Consider the following 26,870-nt stretch of genomic DNA (forward strand, 5'->3'; position numbering starts at 1 on the left):
CTGAATGTCAAGGAGTAATGGTTAGACTCCCTTCTGTTGGAGATGGTCAGATCCTGGTCCATGTGTGGCATGAATGTTGCTTGCCAATTATCAATTGTCCAGGTCCTGTTGCACATTGGCGCAGATGACTTCAATATTTGAGGAGTCATAAAGAGTGCCAAACACTGTGCAAGCTCCTGCAAATATCCCATTTCTGACCACAAAGTGAAGAGTGGAATCATTGATGAAGCTGCAGAAACTGGTTGTGCCTAGCACACTGCTCAGAGGAACTCCTGCAGAGATGTCCTGGGACTGAAATGGCTGCTCTCTAACAACTACCCATCTTCCTCTGAGCTTGGTACGGCTCCACCTTGAACCTTTCCCTCTGATTCACATTGACTCCAGTTTTCTAAAGATTCTTGAGGCTACACCTAGGGAATTGCAGCTTTTATGTAAAAGGCAATTAATCTTGTCTCACTTCATATTGTTCGGTCCAAATTATTAAAGAGCACCCGGGAGTGTTGCTGGGGCTGTGTTTGCCACAGTCAATGTCAGGCAATCTATCTGATTTCATTACTTTTCTTTTGAATTTTTAGCAGGTTTGGTATAACCAGATGGCGCGTTATGCCATTTCAGAGGGCTGTTAGGAGTGTGAGCAGTCACACATAGGATGGACCAGGTCAGGACAACAGATTTCCTTCCATAAAAGGCTGTGAACCTATATATATATTATGTATCTATTTTAACAATAACAGACAATAGCCACATGGTGCCGACAGACTTTTTTTTTAATTTCACATTTTGTGACATTCAAATCTCATCATCTTACATGATGGGATTTAAACCTTTGAGCCTATAACATTAGCTTGGGGCAGTGGATTATTTGGTCCTATGATATCATTACTGCACCAATGTAGACCCCATCCCAATGATTTAAACTGTATTGTTTAAGACTCATTTGGCAGTATGGAAGTTAAGTGTTAGTTTATAAAAGAAATTTTGCTTAAACTTTTTATCTTGCATTCATCAGATGCAACAAATAATAAAGTAAAAGGAAAACAACATTTATAATGCATGACAGGAGATTCCTGACTGGTTGCCAGTTGGACTGTAAATGACTGAGGCATTAATATAAAGTATACACCAATCAGCATGCCCCTTTTGTACTGTTGTTTTCCCTTTGCTATCTCTTGCAACTTGGCCTAAAGTGTGTAAAACAAAAAGCTTTGATAGAAAGTGCCATGCTTCAACGATACTCAAGTATTGTGTAATTATTTAATAAATAGGCTCCGTTTCTATTGTTCCAATTTCTGGAGCAGTAATAACATGCACCATTACCCCGTCACTCAAACTGTCCTCCCAAAACAAGAAGCCAGGGCAACGTGAATAAGAATACACATGAACAGAACTACAAACAGAAACTGAGTATGAGCTTATGAAGATAGAAACTCAGCGTTGTTCATAAGGATTTGAAAAACAGGCAAGTCAGTGCTACTGTATGTCTAGACATTTTTCACTCAAGTCCTCAATCACACTGAGGTGGCACTTTTAAGAATAAAATTAAACGACAACTGTTAGTCTAGTTGAGATGTTTGATAACTTTCAACAAGCTTTTCAAATACAATTCAATATTCTTGGCCCTCAATACAAATATTTTTTGTAGAACAATTTGTGACACTTCCTGGCTCTTGAAGCACTGTCGAAAAAAAAGGAAGTGTAAATTTCAGCCTACTAAAGCTTTCTACACAAACTGTCAACTTTCACTTAGTCTCAGTAACAGTTGCTATTTATGTGAACAACTGCTACTACTGAGCGTCCTGATAAATAAAAAAAAATTCTGATGTATTTACTATGATGTTGTTGCACACTAGGATCCACCTTATTTTTGGTAGTAAAATATTTTACAATTTACTTGTTTACTATTTCTGCTCCACTTCCCCAAAACAGAATACTAAAGAATCCAGATTAAAACCACTGCCTGCCACTTGCACATCACTGAAAATTATACCAAGTTACAGAACAAAGCAAGTCTACAATGCTATTTTTCCCCAGGACCCGAAGCCTAGTTCCACATTCTACTTCAGCCCTATTAGGCTTAATATTTCTCTTTATTTAACAAATATTCACTGTTCTTAAAATGAATGCTACAGGCCCTGTTTTTATAATGGTGCTTGGCAGAGAATTACACTTTCTAATTGCTATCTGGATGAACAAAGACCTTTTTTCTAACTCACAATTATTTGTCTTCTTGATCGCCTTAAAAAGATTAAAGATAAGGCACAAGATAGGCAATGGTAATCATTTCATGCTTAAGCACATTCATTGCAAAGGTTATACGTTCTCTTAAGAAATAAATATTCCAGCCAGAAAAGGGGCCAACTGTGGCGACCAAGGGAGTTTGAAGCGTGTTCAAGGAATAGCCTTATCAAGTTAACAAAAAGAATAGTAAGCTTGAGATTTTGGAGGATTCTGGGGTACAGAAGAGGATTTCAAAGAAACTGATTAAGAAAGGAGAAATCTGAACTGAGACTGCATCAGATATAGAAGCTCTAACAGACTGTTTACATGTCTCTAAGTATGAGAAGAGGATTTCAGAGAGTAATCGTGAATCCCCAAGAGACAGAGCTAGGAGAAATCATGTAAATAAAGAAATACAGGCAATGTAACATCGACTGTTTTCTATCATTTGCTGGATACCCTTGGCCTGGGAGGTCTGCATTCCACCTGCTCCCGAGGTGCAGAATAACATCTCTGAACAGGTTGATTAGAAAAGACAGGACATAAGTGAGGAATCTATAGATTTTTGGATACAAAAGAATTCAAGGGACATAGGGATAGGAATGATCTTATTGACTGGCAGGAACAAGTTTGAGGTGTCGAGTGTCTTACTGATAATGGGTCTTATGTTTCATGATTGTTAAAATTATTGCTCTTTACAACAGTCATTTTTTGAGTACTATAAAGAAAAAAAAATTACATTTATACAGTAATTTCCAAGCCTTTGATATATTTGAGGTCCCGGCAACACTGACCCCACAGTGGGAATAATACAGTATCATTTGGTCTTATTTCTGGGATGTGTCTGGTTCGGGGGATCATTTGGTGATCAGCATGCAGGATTGGACAGTGTCTAGTGGAGCAATGGGATGAGTTTATGACCTCACTTAAGTTTTCCTGAGGAATGGCAGCACATGCGACCCTCTAGGAATGTGTGTTTAAGCCGCCTGGTATTTTTCAACTTCCACTGGGAGAAATAAACCAGTCTGTTTGACTGGCACACTTTCCACAAAAATTGGCTCTGTCATGTGAAGGATATAGATCAATCTGCAGTCAGCAGAGCTGGCGCCTCTAGACTGCTGCCTTAAAATCCGAAAGACAGGGCAGGACCAGAATGTATAGAACAATACCTCCATGTAGCTCTCTAGTATTGTGCCAGTAGAAGGGATGGGAATTATGAACCAGCGTTGGGTGTCAAAATATCTGGCCCTCGTATAATTTGCTACAAGTGTCAGGTTTGTCAGGGTTCATGTTCAAAGTCTTTTATCCACTATTAACTGGCAACAAATGTCTCATTCTCAAATCACTTTTAGGCTTTCTATAATGCCTTTGGTCATGCTTTCTGTCCCGGAAACAGAGAGTATTTGTATCTCTAATGACTTGTCCGGAATCAAGTTCTGAGACAGAGAGGAGGGTTGGTGAGAGTATGATTAGTTCCTGAGGATTGTTTTTAGCATTCTTGTTTTAGTTAATCTAAACTTGACAAAGTAGAATGTCAGCCATGAGAAAAGCTGAGGGAGGATCAACAGACCCAAAACGTTAATGTTTTTGTCACAGGTGCTGCCAGGCCTGCTGAGCTTTTGCAGCAACTTCTGTTTTTGTTTGTGATAAGACAGGGGGATATTAACTTTGGCTGAGAAGTTGGTCTAACCTGGAGAATGTTTGTTAAGCTGTGTTTGGAATCTAATTGTGGCCACAGTGTCTGAAAGAGAACATGTTTGATTGGATTCAAGAGGTGGTAGGTAGATCGTGAAGGCTTCCTGAGGATAATGGCTAGCCTCAGCATTATTATCAAGTATTCTTACACTTAAAACAGCCTGTGTTAAGTGAGTATCTAGAGGTCTTAATTTCCATCCTCACACAAAGGGACACTTGCATTTCGGTCACCATTCCCCCAAAGTAGGGTTGCCCGGAGAGAGTAAAGGCTGAATCTCCTTTCATCATTGGAAGAATCCAAGCATCTGAGACACACTTGTCATTTTTTTTCCCTACCTGGAGATTGTGCCCTAGACAGTGAAACAGCTTTTAAAGAATTACTTGACTGCTTACACCACAAGATGGCATAAATTTCACGAGATCAGTTTCAAAATGGATAAAGCTTCATAAATAAATAGATTTGTGCCTTTTTGGAGGAGGGCACCCTGCACATTCTTCAATTTTTGCTGTGGACAGAGTAGCAAAAGGTTCCAGAAACTACTCACCTTCTGTTTTAAGTCCTCCACAGCTCTTCAGACTCGAAAAGTAATACTCAACCAAACATCCCACTTAGCAGTCTGACACAGAAACTGACAGTACTCAGTGCCATAAGAGGATGCTGAAGAAAGCCAGTCAAATTTTGGACACAGTTTTCTGCCACAGCTACTCCATTGTAAATGAGATTTAGTTTTTGTGTTGTGCAGACACAGGATCGGCGGTAACTATACAACTTGGAAGGATAGAGTAAATATAACATACTTCATTTAATCAAAATCAGGCTAAGAACTCAGAACACAGCTATTGAAACTGAGAATCCCATCAATGATGGGCCTTGGAAATAAAATGGTAAGCAGTTTTGACTCTCAAACCACAAGTAATAATGGGCCTAACATTCAGTAGCCAAAACATTAGACCTCTAAGCATTCAAAAATCAAAGGCGGAAAACTCTGAGCAGCGATAGCATGGAGATAATTAACTACACAGTTGCACACACTTAAAAATATTCATATAGGAGTTTGTAGCTACCGTAGCTCTTTCGTGTAAGCCAGAGGAAAACTAATAAACATCCTGGTTTAATAGCATGTACTTTACCTGTCATCCAACAGCCCATTAACATGTCACACCCGAGTACTCATTCCCACAGGTCACTTTGTTTAGAATGACAAGAATAATGCACATGTCGATGAGCTGACAGACATGACTGTCCTTCAAAGATGAAAACGAGAACCTAGCACCTGTTCTTATCTGAGAAACATGCTTACGTCTATCATCTAAATGAAGCAAAATGCCATTCCTCAGGAGAGCTCTTTCTTCATTTCCTGGCTTCAAGAATATCAAACAAGCACCATTTGTCTTCATATCAAGGCACATATGCTTGAATAATTAAGAGAAACTTTTGAATGCTGATAAAGTCCTAAGGAAGCACTTCAGATCCGTGTAATCACTTGTAATTTTATACTCTGGCACATGGTCAGAAAACTGGATATTCTTCAATTCAAGATGTCTCAAAATGTATAACAAAGTAGCAAAAAATTAAAATGTTATGTCAAACCCTTTCAAAACTGAGTAATTGCCATGCACTATCCTAAAACTGGAATGGTTCCACTCGTTAAACCACCTCATTTATCATGTACCAAGATAAAACGTTGTCAGTACACAAGAGGAGGACGACAAAACCGTTAGATATTAAACAGCACTTTCAATGTTGTACCGTCTGGATGATTAGGTATCTGCTGTATGACAGCTGAGACTCTGTAGCACTCTCAATTCTGAGACAGAAGGTTCTGAGTTCAAGGCCCACTTCATGCTTTAAGGACAGGTTTAAGGATGACCTTTCCATGCAGTACTGAAGGAGCTTGGAACTGTCACAGGTGCTGTCTTTCAGGAGAGTCTTTAAACTGAAGCCCACCTGCCTTCCAAGTGGGTATAAGAGACCCATGGGCACTATTTCAAAGAAGTGTAAGTGAGTTTTCTCCAATGCACTGGTCAATTATCATCCCTCAATCAATGTTGCAAAAACAAAATTCTCTGATCATTATCATATTGCTATAGTTGGAATTTGCTGTGCACACATTATTTTTGTATTTCCTATATTACAGCAGCAACTAAAATTCAGAAGGACCTTATTGGCCGAAACATGCTGTGAGACATTCAGCGTTTGCAAAAAATATTAAATAAACCTAACACTGTTGTATGAAGTTGGACCTATGGTGATGTCAAGCTTAGTGTTTTCTGTTGAATGATTTTATGAAGAATGTCAAGTTCCTCAACAGCTTAGTGCTGGATATACTTTGATAGCATCATGCTGAATATAGTGTAAATGCCCTCCAGATGAATTTGTATCCTCGGACTCTCTATGTGGCAAGTAGCAACTGCAAGGTCTCTGACAGTCAACAAGATGAGAGGAGACAGCTGCGCCCATTGTCTGACAGGATAACGGAGATAGGGAGATATCCTCATTATTTGACAGCCTAGTGAGAGGAGGAAGATATACCAATGTCTGACAGTCCACTACACTGGCAGAAGTGGACTTGTGCTTCCAAAGCTTTATGCTATGGGTTTTATCACCAAATGATACGTTACATAAAAGGGAATAAAACAAGTAAGTATTCGAAGGGAATGAGCATAATTCCTCCCCCTTGACTTGAATTATATCTGCTTAGCTTGGCAGCAATCTTGTTCAAGTGATAGCAGCAGCTGTCTGGTGTTTTCTTCAAATGTCTATTCTTTATGAACATGTCTCAAATTATGGTTGCTGAATTGAATGTGAAACCTGTGCTTACTTGGCACAAATGTACACGTCCATGCAATAGGGAATTATCAGACAGTGGTCCAGAGCAACAACCCTGGATTAGTGTCCCTCTCCACATTACCGAGCCCTTGAGGTCAATTGCAGGCATCCACCCAAAAGATGATTCATCCAAACAAGACAAAGAACCCAGGACTCTGCAGCATATCATTTCATGTGTGCTCTTCCTAGGGGCAATTCCCTTGGCTCATTATTTGTAGATGCTTCATTCTGAGCTGGTTTCTTGGCAGTTACTGTCAGTGATGTGTTGCCTTCTTCACAGGGCAGGGAGTCAGGTTCCACGTCTACCACAGCCAGATCAGGCATCGTACCGATACAAGTCTGAACCAGATGCTACCCAACTTGCCAACTGAGCTAATCAGCCCCCTTTGCAGTCGTGAACAGCAAAACTAAATTTTCCAACAGCCTGTCATCCTTTCACACATATTGCCAAAAACAAAAACAGAATTTTGGAGATCATTTTAGACCTGGCTCAGGAGTTATATTTGACAGAGATAAGTGAGAATTTGCTCTGGTTCATCACACGTCTGTATTAGACTTATATAGTGAGAACAATGATTTGGTCAGATATATACTTAGTGCTAAACGGGCTGTATTTCCATATGGAATACACATTTGAAATTCCCATTACTTTCTGAAGATAAAGTAAGAATCATCTGGGATTTGCAAAGTACTTGATGTCATACACATTTGTTGAAATGACAGCTGAATAAACAATCTGCTTAGCACAAGCTCAAGCCCCCAACCACCCCACCAACCAACTCAAAATGTGTAACTGATTATTAATTCTAATTATTCATCTTTATTTATGGTGCACAGCTGTTGGGACTCCTAAAGCTACAAAAAATGTGCCTTGAAGTACAGAATGTTCCCATCATAAAGACTGCCAGTGTCTCCCCTGTGATCGATCCACACAATATATGGTCCTGTTGACAGCTAAAATTTTGCATTTGACTGCATTTATGGGTCTTGAAGTCCCTTTACACTTTAAATATGAAACAGCACTTGGATAATGGACCATTAAATCTATATCCCTAACATGCTGCAGCACAGCCAACTCCTGTGATTGTCAAGTTTAATTTAGAAATCTTTGAGCAACAGCAAGGCCCCATCTTATTAAATCTCAAAGCACAATTTTGAGAGCACATGTTGCAGCAACATTCAGAAATTTTGTAATAAGTATTTAGCTTTGAGGCCGACATAGCATAGGTTTGCCAATATATATTTTTGTTGGACAGTTTTCTGGGTAAAAATGGCTGCAATCACAGTCTCACTTAACATTGCCTACCTATTTGGCACTGCACTCAGAAACTAGAAGCAGTACCAACAGGGAATCAAGGAAGCTTACAAATAGGTCAAATGCAAGGAGATCCTTTAGCTAATTTGATATCAACATTCCAGAATGCCAACTGTACTAGCTTCTTATTACAGCATTTCTAATTTTTTAAAACTGTTGCATCTAATAGGAGTAACACAGTAGCGATGATTGAGTTCAATTTGCATAAAGACTAGCTATAGTACTAGTGCCACTGAGAATTAATGCTGAGGCACGAGTGAGTTGAGTTTCTGGAACAGCATGTTGAGGAGCCAACTAAGGACTGCGCTAATTTGGCTTTGATGTTGTATAATGAGAAAAGCCTCCTTAATCCTGATGGGAAGGAGTCTTTGTGAAACAGTGATCATAGTATGATAGAATTTGACATAAAGTTTGAATGTGACATTGTTCGTTCTGAAACCAATCTTAAGTCTGAGCAGAGAAAACAATGAGGGTGTCAGGGGCAAGTGGCTAGGGTAGATTGGGATATTACAGTAAACAATTTGATGGGGTACAGATAATGGTTTGTATGAAAGAAATACAACAAGGTCTATGACAAATATACATTTCTCTAAAGCACAAATATATAAATAGAAGGGTGAAACCAGCACAGTTAAACAAAAGAAATTACAGATTGCCTGGCATTATAGGATTTTAGAATGTTAAAAACAGTAGCAAACCTGAGGATTGAGATCAATATAGGGCCCAGCAAAGAAGGGTCGAGAAAATGACAAAGTAAGAGAATAGAGACTACCCGTGCAAACCAGCAAGATATATAAAAGGTAGACTGCAAAAGTTTCTTTCGATATATGAAAGGAAATTATTAGCAAGGATAAAGTGTGGGCCACATACAGTTGGTGACACGAGAACTTATTTCGGAGAACAGGAAAATGGCAGAAAAACTAAACAGTAAACTTTGTGCCAGTCCTCACAGAAGATGACAGAGAAAATCTCTGGAAATACCACACAATTGGGACTTGGGTACAGCAACTAAAAAATGAGTGTTAGTAAAGTGATAGCAATTGAAAACATAGCTGGCTTGAGAGTGAATAATGGGACTGGGGGTAACATACTGTTATGGATTGAGTCAGAGTCAATATCGTGTGGAGCTGGAGGAATGCGGTAGGTCAGGCAGCATCAGAAGAGCAGGAAGAGTGATGTTTTGGGTCCTGATGAAGACTGTAAAGCCAAAACGTCGACTTTCCTGCTCCTCTGATGCTGCCTGACCTGCTGTGTTCCTCCAACTCTGCACTGTATTGACTGCTACTAATAGGGTATTGATGGATCGTGCTGGTTCACTATTATTCACAACCCATGTAGGTGTCTGGAATGTGAGGAAAAATGGTAAAATTTTCAAATTTGCTGAGGACACCAATCTGGGTGGGAACATAAATTGAGAAGACGAAGCGAGCAGGCTTCGAGACAACTTAGACAGACTAAGAGAATGACCTTGGAAAATATTGAAAATAAGTGTGAAATTATTCACCTTGGCCAAAAAAAGCAGAATATTCCTTAGTAAAGGTTGAAAGGTTGAAAAGTGCAGGTATCCAAAAGGACCAGAGTGTCCTTGTTCATGAGTCACCACAAGGTTACTTGGAGGTGCTGAAAAGGACGCATTTGTGTAAACACACATCTGATAATGACAACACCAGTAAACAGATCAACTACTGAAGCTCCCAGTGGTGGATCTGATGCTTTGCGAGTGACTATCCAGTTTGAGGAGAGCAGTAAAAGAAACAGAAAGATAATGGGTGGTGGGGGGAGAACTCTATTGCTAAATACCTGTAAAGCAATCAAGACTCTCATCAGACAAACTACCAGGCAGCAACAGCCTCTTTCATAAAATGATTCATGTTACAACCCTGGGGTCAATTTGCCAAAGGAATCTAGGAGAGTAAATATAACATGAACTCACAGTAAAGATGTGCATTCTGTTTTATTTGTCGCTGTACTTACAACTCAAAGAACTTTGTCTACATTGAATTCATTCCTTTTGTTTTGCGCATATCAAAAAGTACACAACCGTTTGATATTTGTTTGAGCCACAGATTCTATCTGTATGTTGCTTTATCTTTCGCTTCAAATTTTGTGCCAGCCAAATCCTTTGTTTATCTCTGATTGGGCACTGTTTTCTCGGGGTTGCGAATGGGATAGACAGCAACAGGTAGAACTCATCATACAAATATTACAGTAGGTGTGAACTGTTACTATGAGGTGTCAGCAAAGGAAGGAGTCATACTCCCCGTTCAGGAGTGTACTTCTCTATTATTCATAAAACAGAAGCCCACTGCCATAAGCAAGTTGTCTTCTCCTGTAGAAACATGACAGGCTTATTTGGATTGATTTGAAGGATTTTATTCTTGACTGAGTTCACTGAAAATGGGTTTCCTGTTCACTCTCTTCAGTACTTTTTTTTGTTGTCATTAAGAACTCTGTCTGCCTCCTCAGTTGAGAGAACGACTGAAACCTACCCAGTTGGAGACAATTGCCCTTGCTCTTTAAACGCAAATATAAAAGCACTTCTGGTCTAGCTTTGCCGCAGCAAAGCCCATCGCTGTGGGTCCCATTGATACTCTTTATCGGGATAACAAAAAGCTATTTGTGGTATTCACCGCATTTATGCAGAAAAATATCACAGCCATCTGCAAACAACAACATACGCTGGCAGATGTGGCAGCGTATTGTGAGCTATAATCCCAGTGTCCCTTTGTTTCCTCTCCATCCTTCTTCAATGAGTACGTGACTTTAAGTCTTCCCCATTTCATTCTGTGACAGATCTAAGAACCACCATCTGGTGTGAGCACCACCAGAGTACAATACCTATCAGCATGATATCATTCAGTAGTGACTGATGTAGCCTCCACTGTCGCTGCAACTCTTGTACAAATGTAACATTTTACTCTTTAATGTTAATAAAAAGAACAATGACTACTCAGAAGGATCTACTTGGTACTCGGAAAAATTCTGAAATGTTCCCGCTAGTGTAAACAGTGCGAGATCGCCCAAACAGTAGGAGCAATCGGTAATATATGGAGACAGTTTTGGGATGAACACTGGGAGGAAAAGATATTTTTCACCCAGAAAGGAATTAAGAGCATGGAAAAGCTTTTACTGAGGGTGGGTTATTATGGCAGAGACCATGACAGCAGCTAAGAAGATAAGTATTTGTGAAGAAAACAAATGGGACAGGTCATTTCTGTGGTTAAATGGGATAGCTGCAATTGAAGAGTTACTGCCAATGTAAACAAAAGGAGCCAAGTGGACTGTTTCATTCATGCAGTTTCTATGATTCTATGAACAGATGAGAAATCCTGTTCTTTGTCGAGCATTGAAGTTACTCAAACAATGAAAGGGAAGGCAGGCAAACCGGCAAACCAATAGAATTCTTTTCAAAACTCAATTTTTAATGGAAATATTCCAAAGTCTTCGATCATTGTTACGGAACCACAACTGCCTCCAAGACCCCAACCCGCTTCAGTTTAATCAAAAGCCCATTGTGGTTCCACTGTCACCAAAACTCCATCCGTTTTCATTCACAACAAAACAACACCCTGCCCCAAAATCAACCAAACTCCGTCTCGCTCTGCTTTTCACCAAAACCCAGCCGTCCACTCCGCTGTCACCAAGTCCAACTCGCACCAAGACAGGAAGTGGGAGGAAACTGCTTTTCATTTATGGCATCCTTCCTAATGCTCAAATGCACCTTCTCAGTCTACATTCCCTCCAATTTTTGCTGCCGCTGTATGTGTCCCTGAGATCTGCTCAGGGTAGTGACCTCTGGAGCTGGAAGTGACCTTATTGAGCTTTATAACATCATTAGAGGCCTAGATATGGTGAAAGACAAGGGTCTTTTACTTGGGTGGGACAGTTCAAAACTAGGATCCATACTTTTCAGGTGAGTGGGGAAAGATTTAAAAAGGACGGGGGGGCAACTTTTTTTTCAACATAGAGTATGGCTCGTGTGTTGAATGAACTGCCACAGGAAGCAGTGGATGCAGGTACAGTTACAATGTTTAAAAGATATTGTGATAAGAATCGTGAATAGAAAAGGTTTGGCTAGAAAAGGGCCAATTACAGGCAGGTGGGACAAGTTCAGTTTGGGAACATGGTTGGCGTGGAATGGTTGGGCTGAAGGGTCTGTTTCCATGCTGTAAGACCCCAAGTCAGTGGGTCCACACGCTGCAGATCCTCCAAACTGTGGCTTGGCCGTATGGCCATGCGGCTACGAGGGAACATTGAGTCAACCATGGCATTGCTACAAGAAGAGAGGAATAAGCAAACCAAAAGATAAATTGCTGCGAAGACATTTACGAATGCAATTTCCTAGAGATTCAGTGGCACTGTTCAGAGCTGTCTGTGCTCATAATTTAAATTAACTTCACTGCACAATTCAAAATGCCCACAAATGGCACTTATTTGCAAAATTTACATCATAAGCAGCTCGTTTAAATAACATGTCGGCCTGAGATTAAGGCAGCAGGCATGTACTGAGTAAAGTGTTTTATTTTCCAGTTAGTGAAGTGTATGCTAGCAAAACAGAGAAAAATGTGATACAAAGGAGCCATTCAACAGTTCACAATGCTGCAGTGAATTTGTCAATTGTTGACATGAATTTCAGGTTATCCACACAGGTGGTGTTCAATATACTTTCAAACTATATTCAATACTTCATGGCCTGGAATATTGTTCCCCACTTAGTCACCACAGAGGTGCCTATAAAGTTAGAGGTTAGTGAAGGCTGTTGTGTATCTTATGACCTGTCGTGGAGCATGTCAAACTTGAACATCTTGTATTATATTCACATCTCAAGCCCAATGCAGGCAAACATTGAGGAAGTGAACCTGCTTAAATCAGATGTAATTTCTTTGGTTTGCCTCCAGAAAGTGTCTATAATGAAACACCAGCCACTTTTTCAACAAGGGGTTGGCACATCACAGTGTTATGGAAGCAACATTGTACACCTAGTGAAATTTAGCTGTATACAGCTCATACAAAATCCATTCTGTAAAAACTGCCAATTATCTCAAAACAGATGCTGCAGGGAAGTGTGAGTATAATTTAAAAGAGAACAAACACAAACCCCACTAGTTTTGGGTACAACAGTTCCTCTGGGGGTCTTGTGGGACGAGGGAGGAGGTACACAGTTGGCTTAGTGTATGGCCAGTATTGTTGTGGAATTAGGATGAGTCTGTAGAGGCCTTTAAAAAATGTGAATGGGATCCACTTCTGGATTCTCAGCCCCATTCCTGATTCCAGCACAGGATAAGGTCCTTTTTTGCTACACCGCACTTAACACTCATGATCTTGCAAGCTCAACTCCAGGAATTAACATTTCATTTCCCTGAAACTTGGATAAAGCTGGACCCATTTTGTTAGTAGCCATAATTCATGGCTCCGCAAAAGAGTCATAGACCATGGGGGAGCCCATGTCCCAAGTCAAAAAGCAAAATTAAAGCCATTCAATGTTCCTTTTGAAATACATCGTGCCTACTACCTTCTAAAACTCTCAATCAATAACATCCATTCTTTATACCATTGACAATTATTTGTAGTCCACGTCACTGTTAATATTGTGTAACCACACGCACAGCATTGCGAAAACTCTTCAGAGAAAGAGCAGGATGTTGCAAGGTAGTAAAGATATCAATCAAACAAAGCTAGCACTGACATTTCCATTAGGGAAGGTGGATGTCTGGCTATCTGTTTAGTCTGCCATTGGTGATACAGTTATCAGATGGCCTCATTATGGCTGAGCTTCTCAAACTAATAATGCACTCAGCCTTGGAGCCAAAATTGACAGTTACAGGTGAGTATTCAATTTGTTTCCTTACATTATAAAAACATTGTATAAGTTTTTCTTTGTAATTTTTTTCCACGTTTTTGTGTTTATTTATATAATGTCACAGAGTGTCCAGTACATTAAAGATTTTTATCATTTATCCTATGTCTATGTGCAATTGATACTTTTAGGAGCTTGTGGGATGAGCAATTTATTACTTCAGAGAGTATTTCCAAATGCACTTCTTGTGTCAGTTTCAGTGATGCTTGAAAGACTTGGCATATTATGTGTCATTGGCTCTATATGAGGGACAGCGTTGGGATGTGGGAGATATGTTGAAGCCACGGCAGACTTTGGGGAGCAGGAGTGATACAGGACACAAGGTGGAATGAGAATGAGACAATGTAGCAATGAGGATTACAACGGCTCTAATGTTCCAGTAGATGATTTTTCCTGCTGTCTGACCTGACTCCCATTGCTTATCGCTGTCACCCACCTCCAGAAATGACACACCTGCCTCTAGCCCACGTCTGCCTCCAAGTAACAAAAATGGGTGGACAAGCTCCATCAGGACGGAGGTAGGATCGTATGGTAGGAAAAATTCCAGATTCCCATTCCCAGTCTCTTTTTTAAAATTCTAGCCCTGTGCTTTTGCAGAAGTGTACACTGATGGCTGCAATGTGCATGCACCAGTATTTGGGTGTTTGTACACTGGTCTTTGCACCAGTATTTATTTAAAAATGTTCAAAACCTATCATAAGAGTAAAGACATGACCACTCAGTAGTACTGCTGTGTAAATGGAACTGAATAAGCATTGCACATTTGGTTTTCAACATAAAATTATGTTCCTGAAAGTCAAGCCTAATCATAATCTTCATAAAAAACAAGCAAAGAGGCAGGAAACATTAAAAACTAGCAGACATTGATCAATTGGTACTAAAAAGCTGGTGTGACCTTGAAAAGGTTGCCAGTTGAGAATAGTCCTGAAATTCCAGGAGATTCCTTGGAACTGTAGTATGGCATGGGTTTGTTATAATTGCTCCTGCTCCTGTGTAAATATTCCATCATTTCCTGGATGAAAACATAGCGGACTATCAGATGCCTGCAGCTTACTGTATTGACTATAATTTCTGTAACTTGGAAACACTCCCCGTTCTTCTTATTCAAATACATTGAATCATACTTCCCATTTAGTTCATGGCACCCTCACTCAATCCATGCTGTTTATCTCTTCATCTCAAGTTCTCAGTGAAATTTTGCTCAGTTCCACTCTAATTTCAGGGAGGCTATTTCTTTCTGCTTATGCTATTTGACTGCTATCTGGTGCTGCATTCCAGGGACTACACTCTGCTGCACACTGTGGCCAGTCATAATATTATTAATAGACTGGATGCTCCCCCTTCACAGGATGCAGAGTTGTTTGATCCTGGTGTGAAGTGATAGCAACACATGTAGCATGACGGGATATATACCCCTTGAGCAATCAGAACCAGGAGAATCAAGGCAGCACATCGGCAACGTCACCAGAGTGCAGGTAATTGGAATTTATGCGAATGCAGGCAAGTGAATGTCAAGTTTGAAATGCTGGTATGTTTGGTGTATGCATTTCCACATCTGATTATCAGCATTTTTCCGTCATTGTACCTTTTGAATATTTCTGCACTTTTGATTGAGAACTGGAATGGTGAAAGAATCGTTTTTAAAAAGCAAGGATTGTTGTACTTTTTAAAAGCAAGTTACCAAAACTCATTGCAAGTGGGATTTACACTGCTGCTTTGAGGAGACTAGTTACAGACCATCTGGCACCAGGGAATGTGTACAAAGTGAGATTCGGTTGGCAACAAGCAGCTGATTAGTTTTTTGAGCTATAAACAGCTGTGGATGACAAGTTCTGAAGCAGGATGACTGGAAGCAAAAGATTAAATCTGCTTTCTCTCTACAGATGCTGCCAAACCTCCTGAGTTTCTCCAGTTTTTTTTTGTTTTTTTTCAGGTCTCCAACATCCATAATTCTTTGTTTTATGTCAGAATGACTTGATATGCCCAGGGTACATACAAAGCACACTGTGGTTTTTAAGTTGTCCCTGTACCCAGCAGAGGATGGCACTGAGTGCTTTCTATGATTACTGACAAGTGAGCATTTACGAACTACAGAGGTTAGTGGCCACAATGTATGCAGTCATGGTTTCTCTGGATTTGGTTTCTCATTTTTCAAAACATCATCTGGGTAAGGGCAGCTGGTCTTAGGATATTTCTCTGGCAGTATCTCTGATAACATGAGGAACAATTTTATAAATTTATGCTTCCAGTGTCAGTGGACCTTTCAGTATTCTCCATTCATTATTACTAGCTACATTATAATGTAAGTCTGCCAACTCTGGTAGCATGTATTCTGACCTCTAGTTGCCCCGTCCAGTCAGAAAGTCTTTCCTCCTACCTGTTAACAAAACAAAATATTCAAGCAGAATGAGAAAAGGAAATTGTTTTAAATACTTCATTGATTTTTACAGCATCATCCAGAAGTTCAAATTTAACTCCAGGAGACTTCCAGGAATTTCTGGAAGATTGGTAACTTTAATTGGAAGGCCTGCACTGAGCCTCTGGGTCTACATTTTTGAAACTTACCCCAGGTCAATGAAGCTCTGTATTGTAAAGGCAAGGTCATAAAAATCTACTCTATACAATATTATCAACCCACATGCCAACAAATTAATTAGTGTCTCCAATAAATCCTAGTGTACTTTGTAGATAGCTTGCTACTACTGTTGTACTCTCCATTTCTCTGTACAGCCCTTGTTAATTTCGACAGATTCCTGGCAACGCTGTGCATTTTACATATTACTTTCAACTGCCGCCGCATTATATTGATTCTCAGTTGAAAGTTTTCCATAGACTACACATCATCCCAACTGGATTCTGCTTGTTCTTTGCCAGCCCACCCTCCAAGAGTAGATTCCAGGCAGCCCACAATGTTCTGCTCATTCTTATGGTCTTATCGCTATCAAGTGCAAACTCTACCCAGCACGTTCCTAACAGAACGTGTCACACCCCACAGATTCTGTAATACTCCCATCCAGCCCATGCCTAATCCCTGGTGAGCCCACACTTAAACTCACACATTTCTGGACGGTCCATGCCACAGCACACTGACTGGTGGTCAACTGCGCCATACGTTTCCCATGACAGATTCTGTATTCCATAGTTGCCTTGACAGTTTATACAGCATTCCACAGATTCCCGGTAATTTCAGTGTCAAACTCAAGTCAGCACTTAGTGCATACTTCCACACGCTTTTTTAATGCAACATTATTACAGTTACGCAGCTCTTCCTTAAGGCTTTTCCCTGTCTGGTTGAAGGTCACAGAACTGTCTCAGTGCAGAAGGCCACCATCCAGCTAATCATAACTGCACTGGCTCTCGAAATGACCATCAGGATTCAGACCTATTATCCTCCCCTTGCTCCCTAATCTTGCTTATTATTTCCATTTAAATAGACATCCAAGCCCTTCTTAAATACCTTGATTGAATGTACATCCACCATCTTCCAGGTAATGGATTCCAGACCTGACCCACTCAATGTGTCAAAAAAGTTTTTTCTCAAACCATGCTTACTTATTTCACAAATCACTTTAAACCTGTGCTCTCCCACTTTGAATTGTTTAACAAACAGGAACAGTTTCTCCCCATTTACTCTGTCAAGATCTGCCATAATTTTTGAAAACTTTAATCAAATCTCCTTTTAGCCGTCTCCTCTGCAATATAAACTTCTCTAATTTGTCTTCACAATTGATGTCAGTCACCCTTGGAAACATTCATGCAAAACTTATTTGCACTCATTCCAATTCATTCAAATTTGTCTTAAAACTCTAGCTGAGGTCTAACCACTGGCTTAAACAAGTTCAGCATAACCACACCCCTTCCCAACCCTGCGATACTCGATGCCACTATTAAAGAAGCTGAGGATTATTTAAGCTTTACTAACTACACTCTGCATTTAACCTGTAATGACCTTTGCATACAACCAAGTTTCTAGGCATCTACACACCCTTTACAGCAGCACTGTGTTTTTTACTGTCACTCCATGTCTTTTCGACTAAGATGCTTCACCTCACTTCCCCACATTGAACTTCATCTCCTACCTATCTCCATTTCTCCTACTTGTCAATGTACTTTGAAATCTCTACAGTGGAGAAGTGTCCCAAAGTTTACAATGCTCTGTAATTACAAAACTGAAAATTAGTTATCTTTAGAACATAGAACATAGAAAAGTACAGCACAGTGCAGGCCCTTCAGCCCACGATGTTGTGCCATGGAATATTCCTAATCCAAAAATAAAATAACCTAATCTACATTCCCTTCAATTCACTGCTGTCCATGTACATGTCCAGCAGTCACTTGAATGTCACTAATGACTTCACTTCCACGACTACCACTGGTAAACTATTCCATGTGCTCACAACTCTCTGGGTGAAGAACCTCCCTCTTACATCTCCTCTATGCCTTCCTCCTAACACCTTAAAACTATGACCCGTCGTGGCAGTCAATCCTGCCCTGGGGAAAAGTCTCTGGCCATCGACTCTATCCATGCCTCTCATTACCTTGTACACCTCGATCAGGTCACCTCTCTTCCTCCTTCTCTCCAGAGAGAAAAGTCCGAGCTAAGTCAACCTCTCCTCGTAAGACAAGCCCTCCAGTCTAGGCAGCATCCTGGTAAACCTCCTTTGCACCCTCTCCAAAGCCTCCACATCTTTCCTATAATAGGGCGACCAGAACTGGACACCATATTCCAAGTGTGGTCTCACCAGGGTTTTGTACAGCTGCAGCATAACCTCGCGGCTCTTAAACTCGATCCCCCTGTTAATGAAAGCCAAAACACCATATGCTTTCTTAACGACCTTATCCACTTGGGTGGCAACTTTGAGGGAACTATGCACTTGAACACCAAGATCCCGCCGTTCCTCCACACTGCCGAGAATCCTGCCTTTAATCCTATATTCAGCATTTAAGTTTGACCTTCCAAAATGCATCACTTCGCATTTATCCAGGTTGAACTCCATCTGCCATTTCTCAGCCCAGCTCTGCATACTGTCAATGTCTCGCTGAAGCCTGCAATAGCCCTCGATACTATCAACGGCACCTCCAACCTTTGTGTCATCAGCAAACATACTAACCCACTCCTCAACCTCCTCACCCAAGTCATTTATAAAAACTACAAAGAGCAGAGGCCCAAGAACAGAGCCCTGCGGGACACCACTCAGCACTGACCTCCAGGCAGAATACTTACCATCTACAACCACTCTCTGCCTCCTGTCAGCCAACCAATTCTGAATCCAGAACTCTTCTGAACGCTTTACTTAATGATTTCCACATACTGAAAAAGCTTCAGGTCAATCCACATTCAACAAACTGCTCTGAAAACTCAGTTCATCTTTTGGCAGCTGTGAAAAAGTTCCACTACACCAGCTCAAAGAAGCCACAACAACCTAAAATAATGACAGCATTCAAAATGAACAACCAGCAGCATTCTTAAATTGAAAAATCCTATATTTCAATATTAACAGATCCTTTTTCAAAGATTCTAAGATGTGGATCCACATCTTCACCCAAAATGAATCAGTTCATCATTGGGCTGTATCCTGTGTGCCAAGGTTAATTGAAATCCATTTATTCATTTTTGAGATACGTTGTCTACAAACAGACTAACAAACAGAAATATAACATTATCTCTGCCCACCTTCCGTGGCACACTTAATGAACCATTGCTTCAGTATATTGAACAAACCTTCCACAGTTCAAAAAAACAATCTTTTTGAGCTTGACTCATAAGGTTTAGAAACTTTTGATCTCAAAGTTTTTGGTTATCCTGCACTTTTACGTGAAGGGTTCTGCCTGTAAGTATTTAAGTCAGTGACTGCAAGATAAATTTTATACTCTTAAATCTTGTTTCTTCCCTCTGGTGAAACCAGCGACTGAGGCTTGGTATGGTCCCATGGGTACTGGGCAGCCATAGTATCTCACATAAATGGTCATTCATGTGTAAGCTATGAGACTGAGTGCCAGTGAACTAATTAGCAAAAAGGATCATCACAATGGAGCCAAATGGTTTTATTCAATGACAACATTTTCATGCAGGAATAATCGATGGTAATTAGGAATGGGAATTCAGACTGATTTTTCCTTTCACTGGAGATGGTCAGTAGTGTTTCCACTGTTAAGACAACAACAATCAGACAACGTAGCTCAAATCACAAATAGGAATGGTTGGTCTATACAGTTTACCTTCACACCCTTATTTATTCAGCTATTTGGGTCCATGATAAAATATCGATTTGATCACGTTGACAGAAGATAGCATATTGCAAAATTCATCCTAAGAGAGGTAGGATGCTTTCCCGAAAGGCTAAGGCTTTAAAATTCCTCCACAGTGCTCTATGCAATTATCTTTAACTTCAGATCAAAATTTCACCAGTGACACACTGACCTTGCAGTTAAGTGACTCATTAATTCTTTGGCTGCTTTGCAATTTAGGAACGAGCTCTTCAGGTTTCTCAAAACCCAATGAGAAATGGAGAATGAATAACAATTTTGCCTGAAAACAACTTCATTTGTAGGCATCATTTCAGCAGCTCAGATTCCACACAGAACTACCAACTTGCTGATGGACTTAGATCTCCAGCAGCATTTTAACCAGTTAGAATTAATCACTCACATGGTTCAGATCCTCAGTGAAGCACTTAAATGATGGAACATTTATGTACTTCAGTGCTTGCAAAGTAGATATAGAATATTGGTTTGCAACTCTAACACAATTTTAATTTAACATCATCCTTCCTTTGATACACTGTCCATCATTATCCTATTATCTGTTGAATTTATTTCTCTACTTCTGTTACCACATGGTGCTATATGATTATACACAATCATTACATATCTCCACATTTTTGACATGATTACCAGTCTATGTCTGAATTTCTCAATGTAAGTCATACCACAAGTCAGCATTTGGGTTGTGAATACGATTCTTGGATAAAGTCCCATTATCATTATAATAAATAAAACATTCAAGGAACATCCAAGTTCATACATTCAAACCTGTGTAGTCATTGGAACCACAACAATTCTTAAAAGTAGTTGCAAATAGGTTCTCGAGCACTAAGGGTACCAGAAATTCCTTCTGAATGGGCAACATGGAAAAGGTAAGTCTATTTTAATCAGAGGTTTCTAAGAGTAGGTTCATTAGCAAGTGACTTTATTATGGAAAGAAAGGATACATGTTATCCATAATGCGAGAGCTTTCCATTCAAAATTAAATGAAAAATAGTCATAGATGAAGAATAATGTATTTTGGTTTTATCAAAAGTGATGATAGACCAGGAAAAGTCAAGAGGTTTTAATATAAAAAACACACTGCATGATAACAGAACAGAATGCAGCTATCTAATTGGACATTCTCACTAAGCAAACTCATGCTAGCCATCAGTCTGTTCACTAGGGAAAAAATAAGTATACATGGTGGAGTAAATCTCAATGTATCTCGGCTTACAGCCGTACACAGTTGAAAATCAATTCAGCACCTAATCCCCAAACTCATTTAGATAGCTGCAGAAAATGCAATTATTATTAAATGAACAGAATTTCACAATCCCCAAACATTTCCGATTCAAATTAATTGCAAGCAATGTGATAAGTATAAGCAATTTTCACCTTGCTTGGTTTCAAATGATAATTATGATTAATTTTGCAAACACTATCCCAATCTACAACCCCCAACCTCATTGATTTACTTATTTTTAAAAGTGACTTTTATTTTATTTCTATATCATTCACAGTGGCATAGGTACAATAAACCAAGCCAGATGGAACCTCACCATTAGCGACTCATGTGTTGTATAGATTGGCCCATTAATGTTCCTGCATTCCCACCGAAGGTCAGCTGACAGTGAACCGACCACAATTTCTCTATTGACACTACCACATAACAAACTGTCAATTCTGAAAATTGTGATCTCTACCATTGAACTTGCACGATAATCCAAGACCAAATCACGGTGGTGTGCTATAATTTCCTGAAATCAACCATCAGAACACTTTCTCTCAAAAACATAATAAAAACAAAGAAGCAAAATCCATATCTGGTTTCAATATTTGACTACTTTCCTTATAAGCAGAGTTTTGTAAATAATCCTCCAAAAAGAACCATGACATAACTATCAACATAGATTGTCAGACTCTCAGAGAGAAAAAAAATCTTACCTTCTCATCTGGATCACTTTCGCTGTCACACTGAAACAAAACAGGAAAAAGATATTAGGCAAAATGGATAAACTTTTGGCACATCTATTCAGTGAGAGTTCACAAATGTGTTTTTCTTTCTTTTAAGTTTCAGCTAGAAGAATGCAACTTGACAGAAGAAGAGTCATATTGGTATCGAAACATTAATTCTGTTTCTCTCGCCATAAATACAGCCAGACCTGCTGAGTTTCTTCTGCACATTCTGTTTCTATTTCAGGTTTCAAGCATTGTGCTTTTGTAACTCTTATTAGCTGCAGGCATACCACTGTTAATGAACATTAACCAGAAATGATTAAGAATAACATATTTCCAAAGTTTCAACTGAGCACTGTCAACTGCAGTGCTACCAACAAGAAAATGAATATTAGCAACATGAATGAGCAAGGTGGATCAGCTTTCGTTATTCCATTCTTTGCCCTGATGTGCAGATTTTAGGTGTAAATCACCTGAAATTTAAGCTTATTCTTTGTAACATTGCACACAAAAATCAAAGGTGTCCACAATCAGGCGTGCATAATTGACAGGCCAAAGAAATATAACAAGTTCAGCAGATATATTTTCAACATGATCGTCAAATCTGTCCCACAGCAAAATAAAAATGTGACATTAACTGTTCCTTTTTGATTTAAACATGCAAGCTAACTGGACATAAAGAGCAACCCAACATAACAAAGTGTGGGGCTGGATGAACACAGCAGGCCAAGCAGCATCTCAGGAGCATAAAAGCTGACGTTTCGGGCCTAGGCCCTTCATCAGAGAGGGGGATGGGGAGAGGGTTCTGGAATAAATAGGGAGAGAGGGGGAGGCAGACCGAAGATGGATAGAGGAGAAGAAAGGTGGAGAGGAGAGTATGCTTGGGGAGGTAGGGAGGAGATAGGTCAGTCCGGGAGGACAGACAGGTCAAGGGGGTAGGGATGAGGTTAATAGGTAGGAAATGGAGGTGCTGCTTGAGCTGGGAGGAGGGGATAGGTGAGAGGAAGAACAGGTTAGGGAGGCGGGGACAAGCTGGGCTGGTTTCGGGATGCAGTGGTGGGAGGGGAGATTTTGAAGCTGGTGAAATCCACATTGATACCATTGGGCTGCAGGGTTCCCAAGCAGCATATGAGTTGTCGTTCCTGCAACCTACGGGTGGCATCGTTATGGCACGGCAGGAGGCCCAGGATGGACATTTCATCTAAGGAATGAGACAACTCCCCCTCCCATTCCTGGAACGGCAACCCATATTCCACTTGGGAACCCTGCAGCCCAATGGTATCAATGTAGATTTCACCAGCTTCAAAATCTCCCCTCCCCCCACTGCATCCCAAAACCAGACCAGCTTGCCCCTGCCTGCCTAACCTGTTCTTCTTCTCACCTATCCCCTCCTTCCACCTAAAGCTGCACCTCCATTTCCTACCTACTAACCTCATCCCGCCCCCTTGACCTGTCCGTCCTCCCCAGACTGACATATCTCCTCCCCACCTCCCCACCCATACTCTCTCCACCTATCTTCTCCTCTATCCATCTTCAGTCCGCCTCCCCCTCTCTCCCTATTTATTTCAGAATCTTCTCCCCATCCCCCTTTTCTGATGAAGGGTCTCGGCCTGAAACTCAGCTCTTGTGCTCCTAAGATGCTACTTGACCTGCTGTGTTCATCCAGCCCCACACTTTGTTATGTTGGATTCTCCAGCATCTGCAGTTCCCATTATCTCTGATCATAAAGAGCAACCCACCTTAATTCTGGGAAGAATTGTTCCAACTTCAGGAAACAAACTGTGAAATCCCTAAAAATCTGTGCCACATGGAATGGGTTAAAATTGTTTCAGAGATAGTAAGAGCTGCAGACGCTGGAGAATCTGAGATAACAAGGTGGAGAGCTGGATGAACACAGCAGGCCAAGCAGCATCAGAGGAGCAGGAGAACTGACGTTTTGGGCCTTTCAGAAGTAGGGTCTAGGCCTGAAACGTCAGGTCTCCTGCTCCTACGATGCTGCTTGGCTTGCTGTGTTCATCTAGCTCTACACCTTGTTATCCCACATTGAATGGACTAGCTTCCCAGTACTATCATTGCAAGTTTTCTCCAATATTCAGTAAGGGACAGTAGGGTAATGGTGAACATGGAAAAAATGAGAGGGCAAATGAAAAGTCTGCCCAGTCTCAGTCTGAAGGCGACTGGAGAAAAGTTCTCTGTGGTGATATCACTCGGGTGTGTTAACTTAATAAGCTGAATTGAACATGACAACATACAAGGGAAACTACAAGAGGACATCTCTTTGGAAACTTACAGACCCAGATTCTGATTCATTATCATCCATTGCTCCTTACACACATGAAGAGCATCTATTGTTAGAGTAAAAGTTTAGTTAACCATTTACTCCAAATTGTCCGCAGTTCACGTTGATGGTAGTTCTTCCTTCCAGTTTAAATATATATTGATTCACCAAAAAGCATGATTTCTAACCCCACAATGTGCCATTTCAGTCATCAATTTGGTCTACACCATTTCACAAATAGTGGGACCTTATTAAATGTAAGTGTGTGAAGGGTAAAATGAATTGTTTGCAATCTGAAACAGTTACCAACAATTGAAAATAATGCAATCTGGGAATTTTGCTTATTATACACAGTTCTGACACAGAAGCACCAACTCATTGCAAAATAATAGCTTGAGTTAGTAGTGTGTGAGGATTCCATAATTGACCAAAATTATGTGAGAATAAGCAAAAAAATGTAGTGCCAAAGACCTCCGCTTTAAGAAACAGTCACAACCTTGATTTAATAAAAAATGGAAACAAAATAATATCATATCTTAGCTTTGCAATTGTAATGTTGAATTAGATTAACTATGGCTGAGTTACAGAAAACCTGGCCAAGGCATTGCAAAACCTTTGTGAAGCATTGGCTTAGTCAGTCTGACGGAAATGAAGAGTGCAGAAAGGTTAGTTGTACATATAAAGTGAAAATTTAGATTCAGCTCAGCTTGTGCACTGTGGCCTGGGCGTGGAATGATTAGCTGCTGTAATAAATTAACATTTTCAAGTAAACATTACAGATGTAAATTATCGGAGCAAATGAAGGATCTTTCCCCAGCAGCAGCAAGATCTGTGTTTCGGGAAGGCTAGTGGCACATTTATGAGGCAAGTCCAATTGACTTTTTAATTAAGTTGCTTATTGAGTTAATGGAGATATACACAGGGCAAGATACATTATAGACTGTTGGTCATAATGAAGACTGCATTCCTAAAGATACAACAAAATAATAAAGAGTCACATGATTCTTAAAGGAATGATGTAAGATATTATGACATACTGATGTCAATCTACTCAGTTGGAAAGGGCAAGGGTGTTTAAAGGAGTGTACAGTGGGTCTCCCTCTTCTCACGAGGAAAATCAAAGTGTAAAGCAGATCGGATAGGCAAGCAATACATAACTCAACAATCTCCCTCACAATACTCGTATCTGTAGAACAATTATTTCAGATCATAATGACTTTCCACAGGTAGGTTATTTGCAATATCTAATTATGCATGGATAAACCTTATTTTACAAGACTGCTACTGTATTAAATATAGTACTGTATGATATATGACAGGGTCAGTCGTGAAAATTCAAGCAACATCTGATGGAAGAAAATAATCTTTGGAAACTTCCAAGTTTTCTTTGTTCTGTCTGACCCTTCCTCTTTCGAATAGTATTAAGCCCAACACAGCTCTACCACTACTCACTTCCTACAAAGAGTCTTACCTGACCCAAAACATTAATTCTGTTTCTCTTTCCAAATGCTATCAGAATGGCTGGGTTTTTCCACCATTTACTTTCATTGCAGATTTTCAGTAATCACAGTATTTCGCTTCTATTTTAAGGTCAAATCTAATATGCCTTCAAAACTGAACCCAAAAATATCAACGCAACATTTGTTAAACGAATAATGTTAGTACTTTTTTGAAAATGAAAAGCAATTAAAAAAAGAAATAGCTATTATGCTTTCAATTTTGCATAAAGATTGATAGATTAAAGCAAAATGTCATGATTATGACAAATTTGAAACAAACACAGAGAAACTCAGCAGGTAGGTAGCATCGTTTAGAATGAGAAAACCAGTCGAGTCTGGTAAGATCCTTCTTCAAAATAGACAGAAAATCTTGCTATTAACTACAGTAAAACGGCCAATGTGAAATATGTGGCTCAGAAGCAAAATAACTCTAATCAATTACTGGATAGAAATATTATGAAATGCCATACAGTACAATTTATTGTCATTTATTACCTGTCATTCGTGATTATATTATTCACTAGTATCTATCATCTCCAACTGTAACTTGTCCTCCGGCAAAATTTGAGCAGAAACTTCCGCCAATCAGACTGACTTTGTGTTGTAATGACAACATTCTATGATTGATTGCAGTCTGCAAAAGCTTCATTTTCAGAAGGTAAACAGCCAACCAATAAGCTTCCTGTTGCCTGCCACTTCAACACAAAACTGCGTTCCCGCGACAACATCTGGTCTCAGGCCTGCTGCAGTGAGCCAGCAAACCTCAGCACAAGCTGCAAAAACAGCATCTCATTTTCCGCTTGGGAACACTGCAGCCTTCAGGACTCAATCATTTTAAGGCCTAAATCCCTTCTCCTGTCTCCTTACCCCAATCTGCACACACCAGGCCCTGTCATCACACAGGCTGCAACCAAAAACAATGCATTGTCAGCCATTAACAGTTCCCATCAGCCGCTATTGATTCTCTCAGGCTA

General features: G+C 40.0%; 1 protein-coding gene across 11 annotated transcripts in view; it reads right to left on the reverse strand.

Annotated features, from left to right (window-relative positions):
* Nucleotides 1-26,870, reverse strand: part of auts2a (activator of transcription and developmental regulator AUTS2 a) — a 1,178,234-nt gene that overhangs the window by 323,793 nt on the left and 827,571 nt on the right. For all 11 annotated transcript variants that reach the window (XM_048556878.2, XM_059655523.1, XM_048556879.2 and 8 more), the window contains one exon: nt 22,108-22,137. In XM_048556878.2, the coding sequence (XP_048412835.2) occupies nt 22,108-22,137 (30 nt within the window). The remainder of the gene's footprint in view (nt 1-22,107; nt 22,138-26,870) is intronic.

The sequence above is a fragment of the Stegostoma tigrinum genome, chromosome 27 (genome assembly GCF_030684315.1).
Source record: "Stegostoma tigrinum isolate sSteTig4 chromosome 27, sSteTig4.hap1, whole genome shotgun sequence".
NCBI classification, from domain to species: Eukaryota; Metazoa; Chordata; class Chondrichthyes; order Orectolobiformes; family Stegostomatidae; genus Stegostoma; species Stegostoma tigrinum.